The following is a 12,688-nucleotide window of genomic DNA, read 5'->3' as shown; positions in this document are numbered from 1 at the left end:
ATATAAACGCTGGCATGGAGACATGTTGCGGAGGGAGCGTTGCCCTTTCCCTCAAAACTAACTCAAAGTTTCATTTTTTTCTATTTTAATTTTAGCTGTGTTAGGCCCCTTTAATTTCTGTTTCAGCCTTCTCCCCATCCTAACTTTCTTAACCTTTCTAGGTCACTATATATATATATATATATATATATATATATATATATATATATATATATATATATATATATATATATATATATACATATATATATATATATATATATATATATATATATATATATATATATATATATATATATATATATATATATATATATATATATATATATATATATATATATATATATATATATATGTATACCAGATATATATGCATAAACTATTAAAGAATCATTTAACAACATTATTTTATTTAAATAATGAATAATAATATTTTTTTGTATAACAGTTTAATGAATGCTTTCGGTTCTATTCCGTAAGTGCACATTCCAAAACGCTCCTTCCGTAAGGAACTATTTTGCAAGTATTCTTTCGAAATGATTTGTTTTGCAAGTTTCTTTTTGTAGAAGGTTATTACGGAGTTGTTATTATTTTGTTTTTTTTATAATGCATTATGGAAGGTGAATTTGCGCTTGTACAACTTCCGCAATAGCAACTTGAAATACGGAAGATAAAAATGCGAAATTTTCATACGTTTTTGTTTACGGCAAACAACCCTACTTGGTACCATTATAAGTAGAAATTAATTTTTCTTATTTCCTAATTGAAGCTGTTTGAAACCCATGAGTTTTAAGTTTTTCAAAATTTTTATAGACTATAAATCATTCTTATTCTTCTTCATTAGCAATTCTTATTAAACTGTTAACTAAATTTATTATACAGTTTGATACAAAAGGAATATATTATATAATTTGTTTCCTGACTATTCTTTTCGTTTATCTTTCAGGATGTCGCAGCTTTAGTTTTAATTTTATGTTATTGTTATTATTTTGCCTTAGTGTAATAATTTTATATATCAGACCAAACCTACTTCAAATAGTTGTGTTAGGTGTGGGTTAAAACCAACTAAATTTTTAGAATCTTAAAGGTTGATAAAAATTTTTTTGTATTTGCGAGCTTTATATTTAGGTGCATGTTTTACAGTGTTTTACTTTTTATATATAGGGTAATTCCATGTCAATTGAGCCAGAAAATTTCAAAAATGTCACCATACATCTCAGATTTTGCTGATTTTTATACAGTTGAGAGTACTTAGTAAAACAAGAAATTCTTGAAAATTTTAGCTTCTAGCTCCAAGAGGATTCTGAAATATGATCATTTTACTTTCAACTGATCTTGGCCAGGCCCCTCTTGTCCTCTCAGAATTTAGAACTTTGTTTAAAGGTTCCAAGTCACATAGCTTTAAAAATATTTGATATTTTGACTTAAAGATTTGTACCTGACTATTTTCAGGGTTGAAGAATCCAATGAAATAATCAAAAATATAAAAAAATATTTTTAAGTTCCTGTTATTATCAATTTAAATAAATTTAGGCAATTTTTTATACACCTGATTTTGATGCTCAAGAAACCCACGTGGCCTTGATGATATCAAAAAAAAAATTTTTACACATTATTCTAAATTTTATGATTTTTCACAAAACATAAGAATTTTGATCTGCAAGTATATGGATTTCCAAATATGAATAACGGGGCACAGGCCCCACTTTTTTGTAGCGGAATCTTGCAATACATTTTCCACTACCTTTCAGATTAGCTAGAGCTATGAAAATTTCTGTATTTATATAGTGTCGATAAACGAGCATTTTAAAATTAAAAAAGAGCCCAAGAAACTAGGGGAGGGGGCTGGGGGCATGTGCCCCACTTTTTTGAGCAGAATCTTGAGATGGATTTTTCACTATCTTCCAGACAAGCTGCAGCTCTGAAACTTTAAGCATTTGTGTAGTCCTGATGAACATGCGTTAAAGTTGTTTCAGGTCAGATGACCAGATGGTCCATGGGGCTGGGGCACCTGGGACCATGCCCCACTTTTTTTCTTATAAAAATTTTTTTTTTTTTTTTAAACACATTAATGTGTCTTAAATTTAAGATAACTTTGAAAATATTGTATTCAAAAATTTTTATTGCTTTATACTTGTTCAAACTTTTTTTCAAACTTTTATAAACTAGTAGATTTTAATTTCATTATTCAAAAAAGATTTTACAATAATTTTTTATTAACAATATTTACCTTTGATTGCTTTTCTTTTTGATTTATGCTTGTCCAATAAATTACAACATTTTGTGTGCTTCTTTTTAAAGTGTGTACCAAAAATCTTTGCATGATGAAGGCAGATTGTTAAAATTTTATCATCTGTTATTCCAGATCTCCAAATAAATTCTTCTCTGGCATCTTCTCTATAGCAATCAAGTTTCTTTAAATCAATCTTTCTACAATAACTTAGTTTATGACAAGTATCATTTAACTTTTTTCCAAAATCACATGAATCCATTCTTACTGTAACACTAAAAACAATTTGAGATTAATTTAAAAATAAGAAACCAATAGTAATTAATTTAATGAAAACAACTTAAGCAATCACCTTGGTAATACAAAACTAAACAGTGATTGATTTCTTTTTATCTTACTTTGACAAAAAAAAAGTTTCCTTTTCACAGTTTAATTATACTCAATTTGTTAATGTTAAAAATGTTAATGATGACTTTAATAGGTAACAAATTTCTTCTATACTAGTGTAATGACAAGATGTTTTTTGTTTCTGTTAACAACTTGCTGTTACCATTTTAGAATTAGCAAAGTAAATTTTTCTTTTTTAATTCAAATTTTAAATTATACAAAATAAAATTCTGTTAAAATCATTACTTTAGACTGTTTTTAATCTTATACATGCAAATCAAAATTCTTATAAACATTAAGTTTCTTAAAACATTTTTAAAAGATTATTGAACATAGAATGATCAAAACCAAATGGAACAAATATAAACCACAAAAATTTGGGAAGCAATGTTATCAATGCTTCCCAAAAATTTAGGAAACATTGATAACATTGTTAAACATATGAAATGTTTAACGCTGTTAAAAATGAAAGTCTAAAAAAAAAGTTTGAAGACCATAGTTTTAAAGTTATCTTAAATAAGTTTTTAAGAAAAAAGGTGTATAAAAAATTGCCTAAATTTATTTAAATTGATAATTACAGGTACTTAAAAATATTTTTTTATATTTTTGATTATTTTATTGGATTCTTCAACCCTGAAAATAGTCAGGTACAAATTTTCAAGTCAAAATATCAAATATTTTTAAAGCTATTTGACTTGGAACCTTTAAACAAAGTTCTCAATTCTGAGAGGACAAGAGGGACCTGGCCAAGATCAGTTGAAAGTAAAATGATCATATTTCAGAATCCTCTTGGAGCTAGAAGCTAAAATTTTCAAGAATTTCTTGTTTTACTAAGTACTCTCAACTGTATAAAAATTAGCAAAATCTGAGATGTATGGTGACACGGCCTGGCTCAATTGACCTGGAGTTACCCTATACTCTATCGTTTATTTACCCTTTTTTTATATACTCCAGCCTTTTTAAGACCATTTTTTTTGTTGACTTTTATGTCATTTGTGATTTCCATAGCAATACATCAAATATTAAAATAGTTAAAAAAACAGGTGAATTTTAACAAGTATTTTTTCTTCTTGCATAATTATAATTATGATTTAATTAAAACTTATTTAATTACTTAAATAGATTTTTTATTTTAAATTGGACAGTTTTTCATACGAATTAAATTCAGTGGATACTAAAGCTAATATTTTGAGTATTTTGTTCTAGCGTCTGTAGACTATGAAATTATTTTCTGGAATGAATATTTGTTTTTATCATATTCTCTGAAATAAATAATTTTTCATTGGACAATAAATGTGTAATATAGAATTATTTATTCTAGTTTTATTGGATGATAAAAAATAATAAATCCATAAATATATTTTAGTTTCTGTAGACACTGAAAATATCTACAATGATCATTTTTTTCAAAAAATGGGTATTATCATAAATGCTTTGGATAACATTGAAACAAGACGATATATAGATGGGTAAAATAATTTTAAATTTGTACTTCAGGGTTGTCCACAAATTATGTCACGCAATTTTTGACCATTTTAGACCACCTCCTTTTCCCCTCCCCTTTCCTTTTCCTCATCACAACAACATAAGTCTTTAGTAGCAAGTTTTATATGAGTCATCACAAAAACATTAACCCTACCCCCCCCCCACCTACCCCCTAATGCATGATGTAATTTATGGACAACTTTTAACAATTTTTCAATCATTAAAAACCAGTTTTTTAAAATAAAGAATGTGTTTTTATACTTTTATAGAATTACTTACAATTTATTAATGCAGTAAAGTTTTTGTTTTTCATGCATCATTTTTTGTTGTGCAAACAAAATTTTTTGTTCTTTGTGCATAATTCTTTGTTGTTCATGCATCATTTTTTGTTCTTTGTGCATCATTTTCGTTTTTCATGCATCAATTCTGTTTTTTATGTGTTATTTTTTTGTTTTTTGTGCATTTTTTGCTTTTCATGCAACATTTTTTGTTTTTAATACATTATTTTTCAATCTGGAATTTTTTTTTACGCTAGGAGATGTGTTTCTAACACAAGACCATTAATTGAGACAGGTACCATGGGAACTAAAGGTCATGTTCAGGTAAACTTAAATATTTTAACTAAAAAATTTCAGTTTTTTTCAATAAAAGTTTTTGTTACTAAAAGCTAAAAATAATTATTTTTCAACTTTATAATTATTTTTGTATTTAAATGATTATCATTTTTATTGGGTTTAGGTTATTGTGCCTCACTTAACTGAGACTTATTCTAGTCAGGTAACATTTTTTTATTTCCATAAGTCTGTAAACATTTATGTTTATTGCAGGGATGAGAAGTCTCAAAAAAGAACTGCAGTTTACAGTTAAATGTTATTTTTGTTTAAACTCTGAAGTCTTTGAGACTGGGTTTGAAAATGAAAGAACTTTTAAAGTTCTGTTTTTGTTTCTATGAAATTCAGCAGTTTTGAGCTCTAGAACAAAGTTTTAATTAAAAGAATTCTTGACTCTTAAGCGTATAAATATCCTTTAAGATATATATATATATATGTGTGTGTGTGTGCATGTGTGCGTGTGTGTGTCTATATATATATATATATATATATATATATATATATATATATATATATATATATATATATATATATATATATATATATATATATATATATATATAATATAGTGTTGTATATATATATTTATATATATATATATATATATTTATATATATATATATTTATATATATATATATATATATTTATATATGTATATATATTTATTTATATATATTTATATATTTATATATATATATATATATATATATATATATATATATATATATATATATATATATATATATATGTACATAAATTAACTAAATAAAAATGTTTAAACAAAGCCTGTAATATCAATGTTCATTTTTTTGCATGAGTTTACTCTCAACAAGGCTACAAGTAACCAATAGTTGGTAATTAACAGAAAGTATAGGTTGAATTAAAAAACAAAAAAGCAATTAACAGAAGGCTTAAGATTCTCTGAGTCAGAAAAACATGAACAGGAAAGTGAATTTCAAAGGAAAAAAACTAAGTAAAAAAAAATTTTTTGAACATGAAGTAACAGTTACAGTAAATAGATGAAACTTTGCTAGATGACAAATCATGGAAGAATGAGTTTTAGTTGATGGAACAAGCGATGATAGTTCACTTGAGAAGATAGAGCAACAATCGCGATAAAATATTTGAATTGCATAATTATTTCAAAAAAATTAATGTCTTCAAAAATACTTGTTTTTCGACGAGTTGAGCAACAACCAAGATAGTATTAGTAGAAAAGAGAAAAAGATACAACTTCAAAATGATGTCCCATTGTTGCGGAACAAGACTAAGTCTGGAACCTTGTGGTACCTCTGAAGTTAATGAAAGTACGGAACTTTGTGGTACCTCTGAAGTTAATGAAAATGAAATAGAGTGTTGTCCATAAAGTACATTTTTAGTTCTTCAATTAAAAAGGAATGATTCAATAAATTTTAAAAACTTTCACAGATATACCATGCGAACTTATGTAAAACACCAGTGCGCCAGGCTTTGTTGAAAGACTTTGGTAAGTCAAGACCAATAGCTGTTGCATGACTGTTTATATCTAATGCTCAATATAATCTTTCTATTATAATAATATTTATTTTTGTTATAGTAATATCTGTGTTATGTTATAAAATATATTGTTTATTTCTATTTCAATATTGTGAATATTACAATGATAGTATTTAAATGTTTTTATCACTAAACTAATTTTTTTAAATGTTATTAGGGAGTTGTAAGTTATTTCTACAACTTTTTTAATTTAGATAGTAAGCCAATATATAATAGAGTATGAAGATAATATAAGCAAGACATTGAATATATGGTGGGGATTAAACTATGTTCACTCCCCATCATATTTCTGTTAGTATTGTGCTATATTAATGTTATGCAGCAAAAAAAAAAAAATTTTTTTAATAAATTTTAAAATAAGATAAGAAACAATAGAAAGAAAATTTTTCTTAATGAGACAATAACACAAAATTAAATTGAATATTATAATTGAATATTATGGAAGTTAAAGGTAATGTTTTATTGTAATTTACAAATTATATAACCTGTGAATTTCCCCAGGGCTCTTTATTGGACCCTTCTTGTTCATATTTACATTAATGATATAGATAAAGCATAGCCTCAAGTTTGATGGCAGTCATGTTTGCTAACAAATCTAACCTTTTTTTATTTGATAGTAGTATAACAACATTATTTGAAAGTAATAGTGAAAATTTTTGATTGGTTGAAAATAAATTGTTTAGCTTTCACTAAATGTTGAAAAAACAAAATGGACACTTTTTCATCCAGCTTCTAGAACAAAATGGATACACTTTCATCCAGCTTCTAAAAAAAAATGAACACTCTTTCATCCAGCAAACAAAGCTACTAACTTGTGATATACCTTTACTTTTTGGCGGAAAAAATTTAAATAAAAACAGTAACCAGTAACTTTCATTTAGAAAATTTATACACATCAAAAGATAAAAATAAATACAATTTAAGAAATAACAATTTAAATTGGCAATGGTTTTTTAAAATTAATTTTAAAATGTCAAGCATTTCATTTTGTGAAGCTTTTCTTTGTAATAAAATAGTTGTAAAACTTATTTCTTATTTTGTAATGATTTTTTATTTTAACTTTTTTATTGTTAAACCACTGAAATGTGTAAAAGAGAATTAAAAAAAAGTTAGCAAACAATAAAAAGTATTTTCTTTTTTTTTTTTTCTTTTTTCTTTTAAACATCTTCGCTCCCAACAAGACCGCTAGCAGCCACTAATTAAAGTAGGAAGTTACTGAAAGAAAAAAGATGATTGTAGAGCAAGATAGCAATTGACGGACGACTTAAAGGATTGCAAATTATATGAATCAAGAAAGCATGATGAAAGAAGCAAATTTCAAAGAGCTGATGTTTGAGGAAAAAAACTAGATGAATAAGGGTTTTTGGAGCACTTAGGAACAGTCACAGAAAAAGGATGAGACTTAATTGAATGACGAGTAACACAAGAATGAATTTTAGTTGATGCCACAAGAGACGCAAGCTCTTTAGAGCAGTGCCCATTATAGTATTTGTAGAAAAGAGAAAGAGAAGCAACATTATGACGATGTGATAATGGTTGGAGGTTTTGAGATTTATAGAGATAGAGAATAGAATTCAAAGTTAGAAAGTGATGAGCTCGATAAAGAGATACAACCTTAGCAGATGCTAATTTTGCAACTGATTTGATATATGGTTTTAGACTAAGTTATAACAATATGAACATATTTAAATATATTTCAAATGTATATTTTAAATTTCTTTTTTATATGCATTTCTATATTTTTTTATAAATATGTAAAAAGTTTCAGTTAGAAAATTTATTCAAAAATCATTTTGTTAATAATCTTTGTTATCATTTATTATTAGTTAAATTTTTAAATTATTAATCAAATTAATTTTAAAATATTTTATTAGATTTTTATTATTAATTAAATTAATGTTGTTTAACTTATTATCATTTAAATTATTATAAAAATAAAATTGGTAAAATTGTTAAATTATTTAATTAAATTGGTAATTTAATTGGTTGTTGTTGGTTGTTAATTAAAGCTTTTTGATACTGTTATTTTAGCGTGATCCAGTTGATGAAGATATACCATATTGCACCCTAAAGTCTTTTCCTCAACAGATAGAACACACAATTCAATGGGCAAGAGACAAAGTAAATAAATGTTTTGGTTTTTGATATTCTATATTAATATTTTAATTTTTTTCATAAAATGACAGTTTTTTTTTTTAATACTGTTTCATTCTATAAATATGGGAAATACTTTTTTTTTTTTTTTAGTTTGATAGCTTGTTTACTTATGAACCAGAAGTTTACAATAAGTTTTGGGATAAAAACAAAGACATGAATGAAATAATCAAGGTAAGACATGAATGAAATAATCAAGGTGTTTTATAATTATGTTTTAATCATTATTATTCAATTTTTGCGTTAATTCATTTTTGCATCAATATATTAAACAAGAAATATAATTATAAAAAGTTTATTAAAAAGAATTTTGAAGAGAATCATCAGATACCTGATGGTTTTGTTGTTTCTGCATCATTGTTAAAAAAAAAACCTGCAAACTTTGAATGCTGTGTTAAAGAAGCCTACCTCAAGTTTTATAGCTACTTCCATAATAAGGTTACATTTATTTGAGTTTATAATTATTTCCATATTAAGATTACATTTATTTAAGTTTATTATTACTACATTATTTGAACACTTTTTTTTTAAACTCTATCAAATTATTACTTAAAAGTTATGTTTGTATTTCATCAAATTTTATTTTCATACTTTTTTCTAATTATTTAAGGCACTTCAGCTGCTAAATTCTTTTCCACTTGATACAAAGATGGCAGATGGAAGTAATGTTTTTATATTTTAATTTCAAAATATTTTTAATGAACATGTTAAAAAATAAAAATACCACAGCATTGTATTGACAAATTACTTTTAGCTTTAAATTTTTAAACATACCTAAGTTTATAATTGTATAATTATAATATGTATTGCATTTAAATGGAGTACCAAACTTTTAGGGACATGGTAAGAATTAAATACTTCTTGTTTATAAATCTATTTCTACACCTCTAGCTTTAACAGTGTATAATACCCTATATTCCAAAAATTAACATAAATACCTGTTTAATTTAATTATATTTAATTTAGGGGTTGATTCCTATAAGTATTGTTTTTTTTTTAATTGTTTTTAAAATTAATTTATAGTTTTGTATTTATATTTCATAGTTTATAATTTTGTAATGTATTTATTAGATTTAAAAAGCTATATTTTAATTTTAAATGTTTATTTTTATTTTAATTCAAACTTTTAAGATTACAAAGCTAAATAGATGCTTTTTACTTCAATGAACTTTTAATAATTTACATTTTTGAATAATTCACTTTATGACAATCAATCAACTCTTGATATCTCATTAAAATTTTTGAATAACTTATTGTATAAGAATCAATAAACTTCTAATATGTCATTGTGACCTTTAAATAATCTATTTTTAATAAACTTTAATTAGCATTATGAACTCTTTTCAGTAATCTTTTGAGCACCTTTTTGAATGCCCCAGGGTTACATTATAGATAACTGTATTTATTGTTATTATTAATGATATCTTTCATTAAAAGTAATCTGTTCGATGATGATAGATCATAGATGATTCGATGATGGTTGAACCATCTTGACAAAAAGTCATTATATGGTTAATTACCTTAAAAAGTAGCTGATTGCTTGAAGCAATAGCTGTTATGTTTCAACTCAAATAAAATCTTATTTATTACATGGGTTATCTTTTTTCAGATATTTCCGATATTTCACTCATCACTCATACAAAAATTTGGAAAAAAAATTGAAACAACTCATCTAAAAGCAAAATTAAGAGGAAAATAAAGAAAAATATATTTTGGATTTTTTTCAGATGTTTTACCCGAACAATTTTTCGGATTTTCAAAATATGACCTGAATGATCTATTTATTATTTATTGCAATAAAATGATCTATATTTTCTATAACGGCAACAGTTAACTTAATTACAGTAAAATAATTGTAACTCAGTAAAGTAATAGTAACTTAGTTACAGTTAACTAATATTAACTTACTTACGTTTAGTTAACTGTAATTTTTGTTGAACATTCTCACAGATTACTTTATGCTGTATTATTTTAGTCACAACTTTTTAGAAGTTTTTTTCTTTTTTCATAGTCATATAAAATATCAAAACTTATATTAGATTAAAATTATGTTCCAGAAACTTTTTTTTTTTATTCTTTTGGTGTAAATTAAGCAGATTCTTTTGTTTATTCTTGTATCTGTGTTAAGTATATTCTAATAAAAAGTACAACAGTTATGGAAATTCCTTATAAAGTATAAGTTGTTTTGATTCATAGCTTGGTTTTGGCAGTCTCCAAAAAAGCCACCATCTCCTATTCATTTTGATTCACAGAACCCATTGTATGTTATATATTGTTATATTAATTTTCATTTTATTGGAATGTTTTATTATAACTTAATGTAATTAAATTTTTCAACTATGTAGTGTTTTATGAATTCACCTACTAGGCATATTCAGTTTGTCACTAGCTATGCCATGTTACTTGCAAAAATGTATGGAATCTGGAATGAGGTATGTCTTGTTACTTTAAAAAAGTTTGGAACCTGAAATGAGGTGCGTAGTTACCTTATTTGACATTTTCTATTTTGAAAAATCTTTTAATGTTATAATTTTTATTTTTTATCTTAAAATTAAAGCATGTTTCTAGGATTGTAAAAATGTTAAGATCCCAAATGTCATCAAATTATTTCAGTTGCCAGAGTTTAATCCATCACAAAAGGTTTGAAGTTTTAAATTTCTTTTATAACAATTATTTTAAAATAATTTTTTTTTTTTTTGAAAAATATACACTTAAAACTTTCAAAACATTATCTACAAAAGTAAGATTCATGAATAAACTTTTTTTTGAATACAAAAATTCTTATGCTGATTTTTGTTAGGTATACAATACAATACAAGAATTTTGTACTTTTTTTTTAATTACAGAAAGTTATAATTGAAGAGAACCAAGACAAAGAAAATAAAAATGTAAATTTGGACAAAGTTGGTGGTCTCATTCAGTATTTAAGTTCTTTGAAAGAGTTAGATGGTTAAATATTGTTTTGTTTGTGCGCCTGTGTGTGTTTATTTTTTGCAAAACATACCTTGAAGAAACATAAATTAAAAAGTTTTTTAATTTTTTTATTTTATTCTCAGCTATTTCTTTGTCTGTTGAACATTTTGAGAAAGATAACGATAGTAATGGACATGTAGATTTTATAAATGCCACAGCTGTAAGTTTTTTAATTGTAATTGTTTTATTTTATTCTTTAAATTTTTTTTTTTTAAACTCGTTTTTTTTAAATTTGTTTATTTTTGTTTTAGAATTTACGAGCTACCATGTATGGTATTGAAAATGCTGATCGTTATAAAATCAAAAGAATTGCTGGAAGAATTATTCCTGCAATTGCAACAACAACATCTGTTGTAGCAGGCCTTGTGAGTTAGTTGCTGTATAAATATAAATTACAGTATTTTTTGTTGCAGAATTTGAAATGAATTAAATTAAATTGGAATTCAGTTTGGGTGATACTTAAGAAAACATTTTGAAAATAAGAAATTATTCACGTTTTAAGGAATCAATTAAATATAGTTCATTTGTTTATGGCCTAAAATGTCTGAATTGAATGTGGAACAAATTTGACTGATACCTTTTTCCTTTTCTACAAACTATTTAAATTTTGATTTAAATTTTTTTTTTATTGCATTTGGATAATATTATAATTAGAGTAGGGTTGCTAGGTTTGGCATTGGTTGTCAAGTGCCTAATTTTTTTGAGTATTACTTAAACACTGTTATTTCAGCCAGTGAATACGTTTAGATAAAGTATTTTCAATCAAATTTAAAAAAAAAATGTTTGTTTACTTTGTTTTTCAATTAAGCTTCAAAATTGTTAAAACATAAAAAACCCTTTAAATTAAAATTTCTAATTTTTTAACTCCTTAATAAAAATTTCAATAATAATTCAAATCAGATTAAGGTCTAAAAAATATCAGTTGTTAAAAAATATCAGTTGTTAAAAACATAAAATCATGGTTTCCAGCCATTTTGAAATATTCTGGATTTCATAACCTGAAAAATCTGGTAGGGGAAAGGCGCCTATGATGGCATAGCGCCTATGATGGCATACCGGTCATATTTCCATTAAAATTGGTTTTGGTAAAAAAATGATTAGACCTACATGACTATACTGACTTTACATTAGTTTTAGTGAAAAAACGTCCCTTGTGCACAAGTATTGTTTTTATAATCAACAAAAATCGATTTTGGGATGTGCTGTTGTAGTTTTATTTCCTTCATATATTTAAGATTGTGATTTTACTATTAACTGTGCAGAAATGAAAATTTCATGCATTTTATATTCAAGTTTTGTGCATTTAGTGGA

General features: G+C 24.9%; 1 protein-coding gene across 2 annotated transcripts in view; it reads left to right on the top strand.

Moving 5' to 3' along the window:
* Positions 1–12,688, top strand: part of LOC100202304 (ubiquitin-like modifier-activating enzyme 6) — a 67,190-nt gene that overhangs the window by 42,179 nt on the left and 12,323 nt on the right. Inside the window, exons 11-23 of one of the 2 annotated variants that reach the window (XM_065816288.1) lie at positions 3,984–4,086; positions 4,638–4,704; positions 4,841–4,879; positions 8,282–8,371; positions 8,498–8,578; positions 8,711–8,842; positions 9,015–9,066; positions 10,601–10,664; positions 10,773–10,836; positions 10,973–11,044; positions 11,251–11,353; positions 11,461–11,537; positions 11,629–11,742. In XM_065816288.1, coding sequence (XP_065672360.1) covers positions 3,984–4,086; positions 4,638–4,704; positions 4,841–4,879; positions 8,282–8,371; positions 8,498–8,578; positions 8,711–8,842; positions 9,015–9,066; positions 10,601–10,664; positions 10,773–10,836; positions 10,973–11,044; positions 11,251–11,353; positions 11,461–11,537; positions 11,629–11,742 — 1,058 coding nt within the window. Of the gene's footprint in view, positions 1–3,983; positions 4,087–4,637; positions 4,705–4,840; positions 4,880–8,281; positions 8,372–8,497; positions 8,579–8,698; positions 8,843–9,014; positions 9,067–10,600; positions 10,665–10,772; positions 10,837–10,972; positions 11,045–11,250; positions 11,354–11,460; positions 11,538–11,628; positions 11,743–12,688 lie in introns of both variants that reach the window. The other variant, XM_065816287.1, reaches the window with a different exon arrangement.

This window comes from Hydra vulgaris, chromosome 13 (assembly GCF_038396675.1).
Source record: "Hydra vulgaris chromosome 13, alternate assembly HydraT2T_AEP".
Lineage (NCBI taxonomy): Eukaryota > Metazoa > Cnidaria > Hydrozoa > Anthoathecata > Hydridae > Hydra > Hydra vulgaris.
The sequence above is the reverse complement of the archived record's forward strand: the minus strand, read 5'-3'. Positions and strand labels throughout refer to the sequence as shown.